A 12308-nucleotide genomic window follows, 5' to 3' on the forward strand; every position below is an offset into this window, starting at 1 on the left:
GGGTGTACATGGATTTAGAGTGTACATAGATTGATAGGGTGCACATGGATTGAGAGTGTACCTGGATTGATAGGGTGTACATGGATTGAGAGTGTACATGGATTGATAGGGTGTACATGGATTAAGAGTGTACATGGATTGATAGGGTGTACATGGTTTGATAGGGTGTTCATGGATTGAGAGTGTACATGGTTTGATAGGGTGTACATGGATTGATACGGTGTACATGGATTGATACGTTGTACATGGATTGAGAGTGTACATGGTTTGATGGGGTGTACATGGATTGAGAGTGTACATGGTTTGATAGGGTGTACATGGATTGATAGGGTGTACATGGAGTGATAGGGTGTACATGGATTGATAGGGTATACATGGATTGAGAGTATACATGGATTGATAGGGTGTACATGGATTGATAGTGTACATGGATTGATAGGGTGTACATGGATTGAAAGTGTACATGGATTGATAGGGTGTACATGGATTGATAGGGTGTACATGGATTGAGAGTGTACATGGATTGATAGGGTGCACATGATTTGATAGGGTGTACATGGATTGAGAGTATACATGGATTGATAGGGTGTACATGCTTTGGTAGGGTGTACAATGATTGAGAGTGTACATGGATTGATAGGGTGTACATGGATTTAGAGTGTACATGGACTGATAGGGTGTACATGGATTGATAGGGTGTACATGCTTTGATATGGTGTACATGGATTGAGAGTTTACATGGATTGATAGGGTGTTCGTGGATTGATAGGGTGTACATGGATTGATAGGGTGTACATGGATTGATAGGGTGTACATGGATTTAGAGTGTACATAGATTGATAGGGTGCACATGGATTGAGAGTGTACCTGGATTGATAGGGTGTACATGGATTGAGAGTGTACATGGATTGATAGGGTGTACATGGATTAAGAGTGTACATGGATTGATAGGGTGTACATGGTTTGATAGGGTGTTCATGGATTGAGAGTGTACATGGTTTGATAGGGTGTACATGGATTGATACGGTGTACATGGATTGATACGTTGTACATGGATTGAGAGTGTACATGGTTTGATGGGGTGTACATGGATTGAGAGTGTACATGGTTTGATAGGGTGTACATGGATTGATAGGGTGTACATGGAGTGATAGGGTGTACATGGATTGATAGGGTATACATGGATTGAGAGTATACATGGATTGATAGGGTGTACATGGATTGATAGTGTACATGGATTGATAGGGTGTACATGGATTGAAAGTGTACATGGATTGATAGGGTGTACATGGATTGATAGGGTGTACATGGATTGAGAGTGTACATGGATTGATAGGGTGCACATGATTTGATAGGGTGTACATGGATTGAGAGTATACATGGATTGATAGGGTGTACATGCTTTGGTAGGGTGTACAATGATTGAGAGTGTACATGGATTGATAGGGTGTACATGGATTTAGAGTGTACATGGACTGATAGGGTGTACATGGATTGATAGGGTGTACATGCTTTGATATGGTGTACATGGATTGAGAGTTTACATGGATTGATAGGGTGTTCGTGGATTGATAGGGTGTACATGGATTGATAGGGTGTACATGGATTGATAGGGTGTACATGGATTTAGAGTGTACATAGATTGATAGGGTGCACATGGATTGAGAGTGTACCTGGATTGATAGGGTGTACATGGATTGAGAGTGTACATGGATTGATAGGGTGTACATGGATTAAGAGTGTACATGGATTGATAGGGTGTACATGGTTTGATAGGGTGTTCATGGATTGAGAGTGTACATGGTTTGATAGGGTGTACATGGATTGATACGGTGTACATGGATTGATACGTTGTACATGGATTGAGAGTGTACATGGTTTGATGGGGTGTACATGGATTGAGAGTGTACATGGTTTGATAGGGTGTACATGGATTGATAGGGTGTACATGGAGTGATAGGGTGTACATGGATTGAGAGTGTACATGGATTGATAGGGTGTACATGGATTGAGAGTGTACATGGTTTGATAGGGTGTACATGGATTGAAAGGGTGTACATGGATTGATAGGGTGTACATGGATTGAGAGTGTACATGGATTGATAGGGTGTACATGGATTGAAAGTGTACATGGATTGATAGGGTGTACATGGATTGAGAGTGTACTTGGATTGATAGGGTGTACATGGATTGAGAGTGTACATGGATTGAGAGTGTACATGGATTGATAGGGTGTACATGGATTGAGAGTGTACATGGATTGATAGGGTGTACATGGATTGAGAGTTTACATGGATTGATAGGGTGTACATGGATTGATAGGGTATACATCGATTGAGAGTATACATGGATTGATAGGGTGTACATGGATTGATAGTGTACATGGATTGATAGGGTGTACATATATTGATAGGGTGTACATGGATTGATAGGGGTCCGAATTGTATCAAATGTACGATATATACATTCCTACAATTCGTGTTGACAAGGGTTCCAAAGTATGTGTGATATACAATATCTTTATATGCTTGTTAATGGAAGATAAGAAAAAAAAATATGAGATAAGCACATTTCTATGAATCCTGTAGACAGGAGTTTACACCTGCCATCTTGTACATTTTTACTTTTGTCTAATAATCTTTTTTAGGTTAATTTAAGACAGTCAATCCACGTACAACAGTAGCTGGTATGTATAAATCTACAAATGCTTGATGGGTTCCTGTTCTACACCAAAACAATTTCCTGCAACTTGGTCACAATGGCTCCGATGAAGAATACTCAGATACGCGCCATGAAAGAATAGGAAACCAGTTATATGATTGTTGTACGTTAACGAGAGAAATCAGTTGAAATGGTTTTGAATGATTTAGCTGACTCCTGGAGTCAGGAGATGAGAGATAATTATGATTGGAAAGAAAACTTGTACTCTTCTATGATACAATACATGATATAGAAGGTGCTCGGGTGGTCTAAAGCGTTCGCCTTTACCGATCACTGCTATCTCACTTCTGTTCACCTGGGTTCGAGTCTCGGGCACGGACACTGTGAGTTTGTGATTAAGCTTGCGAGCGGCTCCCCGTGGGAGGTTGGTTCCTACCTGGGTTTCCCGGGTTCTTCCCTCACCAGTTATACTGGCTGCCATGTACTGTCTCTATCGTGTGGTTTGGTGAAAAGTGGCGTTAAAATCCACAACAACATAAAGTCGAACGACATATGATTGCCAGCGTTTAACTTTCGATATGAAACGATAATAAACATGGGACTATTTAATGCAAGCTAATCCTATCAATCATAAGCTAGATTCATATCGAGACTGGTCCTATCAATCATAAAGCTATATTCATATCGAGACTGGTCCTAACACATGTAGTATAATATTAGAAATTATACAGTATGAGGAATACAAAATAATTTCACAAAAATGTCTCTTTTGTACGATCCATGTTACATGCACATGCTGTGAAATTGAGGACATGAATAGAAAATGAATTTCCGTACGATAATAATAATAATAATAATAACAACAACAACAACAATAATAATGGAATATTAGAAATATATTAGAAATATTAGAAACCTATTAGTCATTCATGATGCCCTGCAACCAAGGCGTGATGTGAACAGAATACAACTATCCTGTGAGGATTGATAACATGGCCCGAAAGAAAGAGCAGTGTTAGAAAAGAGAAGATTTATAAAGTATGTTATAGCATTCGTCCAGGAAGAAGACCGTCCGAAAGAGAAACAAGAAGGATTACGAGCAGAAAACGCACAAAGAGAGAAACTCTGGATGGATAGAAAATGCAATTCATGGGTAGTTTATAGCGGAAACAACAACAGGCGGGGGGGGGGGGGGGGCATCTGGAGATGTTCCTAACTGGAAGAACTATGAAAATAAACCGAAGAACTGGAAAGGACCAAACATCCATGGCTAATAATACTACAGTAGGCACAAGATCCAAGAAGTCTCAGCAAGATGCAGAATGCACAGGAATAATGAACAAAATGACCAAGTGAGTTTAACAAAATCGGCAAAAAGAAACTAGCACCATCTTTTCAATGGAAATTGTCACAGTGGTATCACACTGAGGACAGAAATAAATGATACAGTTGAAAGGCAGATAGGATGACTGAAATATAAGAGCCAAATCAACATCCAGATCCACCACATGGGACCAGATATAGCTGTGGTCGACACGGAGAAGAAACTGACCTACAACATAGATATATCAGTATCAGGGAGCTCTCACTTCGCACGCAAGAAATAACTAAGTCAACAAATACAGTGGCCTTGCCAGAAAACGTGGAAAGGTCTGGAAAACTTGATAAGTAAGAATGGAAGAGAGAACACTATTGACAATACCGTACACTTTTAAAGACAGCATAAAAACTCTAAAGGCAGACCTACCGCAAAGAATGGCACTAATCGGAATAACAAAATACTGCATGATGTCCTTAAGATATAAAGTCATAAGAAATAGCATAAACACCCAAGGAAGAGCAGTCAAACTAATACTAAGAATACTTTGGAAGAGAGAAGCACGTAGTAGTAGTAGCAGTAGTAGTAGCAACTGCAGCCAATAAAAAAGAATTCGTTTTGCTCTGAGTGAGTTAACTATGACTCAGTGTTTACTTACTACCTTTAAAACATAATATATAGTTAGTACAGATCTGTTTTTATATTGATCATTTGTATTTGAAAGTAACTCCTAAGATCTAGGGCAATAAAGAGTAGGTAAAAGGAGTCTGACGAATCTTCTTAACATCCAATATTGAAAGCAAGTATATTATTGGGTTTGCCCCAGAACAAAAACTGGGCGATTATCAGAATAACCTCGATGAAGAATGGCGTTTGGTATGGTATTTACGGACGAGTTTAACAATCACCCACTCACCCTTTTCAATCTGATGAACATCCAAAGCAAACCCAAAAGCTTACCTGTAAATTTTTATAGCATATATAACTAGGTATACTGTACGTTGATTGCATGCGATATACCTTTAACTGATACACTGGCATTTATTTCTATTTCCTTGGCATCAATTATGGTGACATTGCAATAAAAATACAATGCCGTCGGAACTCAGATTCATGGATAGGAGAGGGGTCCGCTCTTCTGTACAGATAGATGAATGTACATTGTTCCTATTTCAATACATGATTTGCAACAACAACAAAATCAACTAAATCAACAAAATAGGTACCAAGAACAAAATAAAAATCACAGTATGTTCTGGTAATTATTCGGGGTAATCTTTGCATATACTCTCGTCCAAGGCAGAATAATATTTTCCTTGTCACAGGAATTTTTTAATGTAATTTCGAACTCATCTGGAATGTTTTCATCACAGTGGTAAAAAATGGAGCACGTTTGTCGTGGTTGTTAGTGATGGAATTCTTAGACGTTTTGTAATTAACATGTTGCAAAGTCACTTTATTTACCACTATACAATAATAAAATATAAATTGTTATATCTATAGTCGTACGACACATGGTTTCTTATTTCAGAACAAACATTAAGACCTAACCCTGCAATGATTAAAATAGCAGAGACATTTGAAATGAATATTCATGATAGTTCTTTAAAACATAGACCATGCTGTTTACTTTTTGATTTGCCGACCTATATAGTATATTTTTTAAACATAACATATGTGTACTTGAGAACACAAAACTATACTTTACATGCACAAGAACTATTTATCGATATCACTAAATGCATTGGCTCTACTGCTGCTTTCACTTGCGTGAACATTTTGACATGTAATTCTGAGTAATAATTACTATTATGTGCATCCATCTATGTTCATCATACAGAGCAGAGTGCATACAATGATGATTGTAGATGACAGTCATTAAGTTGAAACATAGAAAGGTGCTCAACTAAAGCCAATGACTCAGTTGCGATATGATAGCACAGGAAACGCACAAAGCTCCTGCAACATTATTTTGTATATCTGTAGTGTGCCTTTTACGCTTGGCACGTCTAGGTATATTGCATGCAAGCTATAAATAGGTGTTGAAATGTTTTAAAATAAAATCAATGTTAATTATAAACTTGTTAACAAGTTTGGGGTTATTTCCTATTGGATGGTTCAGTCATGTAAGCTATGTTGCTACATAAGGTATCGTGACATAGGTCACGTAGAATGTGCTGCGACTGAGATTCGAAATACAGCCGTAGTGTGTATATAAGAACAACAGTTTTAATAATTGATTCATCCCTATATTCTTACGACTTATGTTCTATATCAGATCACGCATGTGTTTAATGCTGTGTTTAGATATAGTTTGAGAGAAACATTGGATTGGAATATTCATTGGAGTTACATAGTGCTTACTGACTCTAGACTAAAACAGTATTCTGGGATTATTGTGAGTATATTCAAAGGAGTTATTTTGTCAATGTCATTGTGATGTATCAAGACTGTTGGCATATCAGCACATTTGAGGACCTGGACTTCATTCGGTATACTCGTTTGTTTTTGTTTTCGTTGTGTAGAACTCTATAGGATTATACTGGATTTGATTCATAATATGGTAAGCTCCTCTTAAATTTTCATTTTATACTTTGAGAATTAAGTTATTAACTTTTATGAAACTTGTTGGTTTTGCTTCTTTCTGTTACTTAGTTTAGGACATTTGATTTGTAACACAAAGATGCAATAAAAGTGATACATGGTATGATACAATATTAGTTAGCGACGACAGGATCACCAACAACGAAACACTGTCCATTAGATGTTTCGAAGTCAAGATGATAATCGAATTTGATTATTAGATAATAATATTACTTTCTCTATACTGCTGTTTTGTCTGGATGGATCAAAATAGAAAGAAAAAAATACTAAACTGTGCATCCTTACCCCCTTTGTACAAAGTTCCAAATGACCCTTTGTCCATTCCTTCACTACTTTTGCAATACGTCTTCATATCTTCCAAAGCTATTTTGATTATTTCTCCAGGTCTTGGGTTGTTGGGAAGTGCTACTGTTACTATTACCGTCTTTTCCAAATTTGGACACTGCTCTTCGTTTTCTTTCCTAGGAAGTAAAATAAGCGTTTGTTGTAATGATAAAGTGATGTAGTTTGTTTCCTACTAAATCTGAAAAAGGCGGACAACTTTACCGTGCTCTGGGTAAACAGTTTTGCATGTTAAACAGTTTTAATTGATTTCTGGCGGTGGATGCTTTCTGCTAATGCAAGCAACTTTATTCCCTGCAACAAGAGGACAGGGTATTAACAGCAATCATCGAAATATTGAGTTAGTGCACAGAAAACAAGAGGCAAAAAATAAAATCAGATGACGTCTAGGACAATTCAGCAATGGTTAAGAGTAGTTTTGAGGGGTAACACTAATTCAATTTTAAGCTGAGACCAACAACAAAAAAATACATCCAGCCCGATGGCTTGGCGGTTTCAATATTTCAAAATATTGTTCTTGGACCAAGACGGAAAGGACACCAGAGCGGCGAGCCAAGAGGGCCTTTGATGAAACTAACAGGTAATTATCGCAAAATTTAAATTCGTTTCCCTCTTTCTCATCCCCCACACAAATTTTAGCAGCAATAACATATTATCTGTTGCTAGTAAGTTGCAGTTGAACAAAATGAATGCTGAGTGAAGTCACCATAGGGAGGCTTTCGTGACATCATCTAACGAAGAATGATTAAGAAAGGTCCAAGATGTACCAACAACTCTAACAACATGGACGTTGATTCTTATGAAGCAGTGGTGTCCATGATTGAGAGACTTATACGCTCTTTTGAGAGTCAGAATAATTCACTCAGGAATGACGTATATCAAAATATCCGGGTAACTTTAAGGGCAGAAAGGAATGTTTTGACCATTTCTTTCCCATTTTGATTTAGCCAGATGCAAATTTAAAGCTCTAGCAGAACAAGAAGTCGCAGCTAATACATAGGGTTTCAGATTGTTCAGGAATTATCGAAAGTATACAATTCTTGGACAGGAAGCCGGAAGCCGGGTGGACAAAGAAGTGAAGCTGAGCCTAATTTTCGCTGAGTCGTATGCAAACATTTTTTCACGAACAAGACATGAATATCACTCCTCCTATGTGACGTTAAAGGAAAGCGTGCTAGCATCTTTAAGGTAGAGATTCTCGAGGAAGCTTCACTCAGGGTTTGTAAGATATTTTAGGTACTGGCCAAAGAACAATCGAAATGTTCTACCATGGCGTTAAAGAACGAAATAATCTTTTTTGAAGCTCAAGTTTTCAAAGATGGTGGAGACCAGAGAGGACTTAATAAAATTGGAGAGATTGCTAAATGACACTTGATGTTGAAGACTATGCAATTTATTTTCTTAGAACATATAGGGAAGAAAACTTGCAACCTTGGACAAAGAGGAGCATTTCGGACCAATCTGTTGACTACTGCAAAACGTAAACACTGGAGGTCTACTGTCTTTCAGTCTAAGTGGAGAAGTCGGCAACCCAACTTGAAAACTGATCTTGACGGATATATCAAAGTGTGAAAGGAGGGCGCCGCAAAGACATCACATGCCTGTAGCTGCCCTTAGGAACAAAGTGTTTCAGGGTAGAAATGGGGAAGGACCATACCGTCTAAAGTCATGCTGCTTCCTGGCCTTGTGTCACCTTCTGCGTTACGTTTCTTACCATATCTATGTTAAAAAGAAAGAGAATATCCGAGTGTTTGATGAAGTGGATCCTAGAGTTCATTGACCCAAGAGACTTTGGACACATATCCGGAAAATGAAAGAAATACACGTCTCCATAATTACGTCGCCTGAGCAGCGGGGCTTGTACAGAGAGGGTGACGATAGAAAAGGAGAAGCATCTCCGCTAGCGAGGCGATATAGGACTATCCGTTTCATTTTTGTTTTCTCTTTCGAGAAGAACGTTGGCAGTACCCCTTGATGCAAGACTAGAGTGGCATAACGAAACAGAATGGGAAGTGTAGACGGACCGTATGAATCGCCACTCTACTGACCATAGAGTCCATTGTAAATTCATCAATGATGCGAGACTGTGTTTGGGATAGAATACATCTTAAACTATTGACTCTCCACCAGGTACGGGGAGACATCAGGTACCATAGGGACCTAAATGAAACATTGTGAAAAGGCAGTCGATATGATATATTTCTTCCCAAGAGGGGACAGGATGCTTTCTTGTACCGGTAGAGAACCGCGATGTTACCGTGGACTTCAATCGATACGTTACATTTAGATTAGACTGGTGCATTGTCTAATTCTGTAGATTGTTAGACAACGACATAAGCCTTATATCCGATGACCGGTATATTAAGTTCGATCACCGGTATCCGGTGATCCATCTGATTAAAGTTAATGGGTTTGCTGCCTGTTGCCCACTGCATTTATTACGAGTATATGTTCATAAAATAAGTGATAGAAAAGATTGAAAAGCAACATGCTTTGTAAAAGTCGATTTTTTTAAACATAGTATTTTTGTACTTGACAACATAAAACCGTAATTATATATGCCTTATGAATGATACAAATTATACATGAAATAGTGGAATATTTATATACAAGTGAAAATGCAGCCGCTATTTGGTTGTCTTTTCTCCTGAATAGATTGATGTCATTATTTTATTCTTGCAACATCAAACTCCACTTTAATAATCGTTGGTTTTCTGTTGATCTTGCCAGTGAAATTTAGAAGGTTATGATCACTATATGCAATAATCGGAGAAGGAGCTGAACTAATATAAACTTCAAAGTGTTGCAATGCCAATATCAAAGCCAAACATTCCTACTCGATGTTTGACATAATTTCGCTGGTGCTTATTTCATTTATTTGAAAAAAAGCACACTGGATGATCTACACAATTTTTGTATTCTTGAATCCATACTGCACTATCTCCTACAGCCATTGCATCACCAGACATTTTATATGATAAACTAAAATTTGAAGCTGAAAGAACTGGTTCACTGTTTAGTATGGCCTTTAACTTATCAAAAGTCTCCTGATATTAGTCAGATCAATACAACTATGTTTTCCTGCTCAGTATTTTGATCGAGGGTTCAGCAATTAAAGAAAAATAGGAAAAACATTTCAGATAGTATACAGACGAACCCAAACATTGCATCAGTTGCTTTTTGCTGATAGGCTCAGGGAATTTAGAAATAGACTCTAACTTAGAATAAATAGGTTTAACTTTTTCATGTACTACAGTATGGCCTAGAAATGTGACACAGGCAATGCAAATCTCACTTTTACTTAAATTAATTGTCAAATTTTCATGAGTGAGTCTGTCAAAGAATTTCTGAATGGTCTCCAAATGATTTTTCCAGGTGCCATTGTAGATGATAACGTCATCGATGTAAGCGTCACAATTATCTAGACCAGATATAATCATGTTTATTTAAATGTTGGAAAGTACAAGGCAAGTCTTTCATCCCAACCTGCATCACTTTATATTGATAAAGTCAATCTGGAGTTACCAATACAGACATTTCGTTTGCCCTTTCCGACAGCAGCATTTGCATGAATCCTTTCAAAAGGTCAAATTTTGTGACACACTTTGTATTTCCAGTTTATTAATGCAGTCATCCATTCGTGGCAATGGAAATCAATCTCTTTGGTCACAAAATTCACTTCTAAATAGTAGGTGCGCATGCGGGATTATTAAATGGTTTCGGTACAGAATTACATGGTGAACTCCGATCACTTTTACGCGGTTCTATCAAATCATTCTCAATCAAATACTGAATTCCTGTTTTCAAATATTCTCGTTGGAGAGGGTTCATCCTGTAAGGATGCTGTTTCAGATGTGGGGAATCTACAGATTCAACGTCATGGTATATTTCATTTATTCGTGTAGGAACATATGGAAGCAAGTGCTCATATTCAAATAACAGCTGATTTAGTTCATTTTTTTTTTTGTAGCTGTAAATGTGAATGTTTCTGGTACAGATTATTCATAATTTCTGAATTCAGAGGAATAGTTACACCAAAGTCACTACAGTCCGATTTCATTCCATCGTTTGAATTCTCACTGTGAGGGACAGGTACAACTTAATTAAGTACATGATTAGCATGGCTATCTGTATAAAACATACTTCTTTAACATATTCACATACCATGAGTATTAATTATTTAATTTAAGTCACTGATCTGCTTCCTAACATTATAAGGTCGATAAAACATAGCTAGAAGATGATTTTCAGGTAAGGACAATAGAGCCAGAACTTTATTTCCAGGCTGAAAACTCTTCTCCATTGTATTTTTGTCATCCCTTAATTTCACATTTTGACTTTGTCTTAGATAATGCACCGACACATTTTACGATTATTATGCCTAACAGTTCATCAAATGCTGGAATAGGATGCAGATGGGTATTCCAACCATTTCACAAGTTTGGCAAGATCTACGTTATTTACAAACATCTCTTTTGATGTTTGGCCAATGCAGCTGTTTCAAAATCTGTGATAAGTCTCATTGATCCCTAGATCACCAGCCAAAATAGTTGCATAGGCCAGACTTTGAATTTGCTGTTTCTACAATTTATGAACAACAATCTGATAGCTCACTGACAGATCCTGACAAGCGATCACCTAGGGTGGTCTCCAATTTCTCATAAGAACCGTTGTTTCCTAAAAGAACATATACTTCAGTGGCTTCAGTTTCACTAATAGCCTCCTGAAACAAACAGGAGTTCCCATGATCTTTTTTCTGTTCGACGACAAGTGGTAGCCATCTGCAACACTGATTAGAATAAAGAGACTCGGTAGTTTGTTGTGGGGAAGATAGTTGGCACTCGAATATTCCGTTGCTCTATTTATCTCTAGGGCCTGACTATGTTATGTGTGATGTATTATACAATTAAATGATCATAGTTATTTACTGAAGTGTAATATTTCGCTTGTTCATTCACAAAGTTAATTAGGTTCGAGTACTTTGTGTTACCTTTTGAGGGTTTAGGTACACGTGCACACTTAAATAAATATCACAACCACGATCGTTCCTTCTTTATAACTGTAATTTCCTTCTTTGTTTCTTCATATCAGCAAATTCAGTAAGTAAAGCATTCGATTCAAGTGAGTTTTTAAGTTCTTTTTCATGACAATCATCTAATCAAAATTGCAAGCACAAAGTGCATTCTCTCAAAAGTTCCAAACTTCTTTCGGGTGGATGAATGCATTGAATGCATCCAAATGTATATACACGGGTATCAATGCCATACGGTAACTATCCAACAAGGAGACTAACATGTACGGTCTTTAGTGTGTTTCTAATGGTTGGGTCGACACGAGGTTAAAGAAACTATTGAATTGAGTCTTGCCACCGTCCACAGTGGCG

The 12308-nt window shown here is 37.6% G+C and overlaps 1 protein-coding gene across 2 annotated transcripts in view; it reads right to left on the minus strand.

Annotated features, from left to right (window-relative positions):
* LOC149779201 (uncharacterized) overlaps window positions 1–12308 on the minus strand; it is a 102040-nt gene that overhangs the window by 65676 nt on the left and 24056 nt on the right. For both annotated transcript variants that reach the window (XM_089939768.1, XM_089939769.1), the window contains one exon: window positions 6869–7044. In XM_089939768.1, the coding sequence (XP_089795894.1) occupies window positions 6869–7044 (176 nt within the window). The remainder of the gene's footprint in view (window positions 1–6868; window positions 7045–12308) is intronic.

The sequence above is a fragment of the Sinohyriopsis cumingii genome, chromosome 17, assembly GCF_028554795.1.
Source record: "Sinohyriopsis cumingii isolate HCF-2022 chromosome 17, ASM2855479v2, whole genome shotgun sequence".
NCBI lineage: Eukaryota > Metazoa > Mollusca > Bivalvia > Unionida > Unionidae > Sinohyriopsis > Sinohyriopsis cumingii.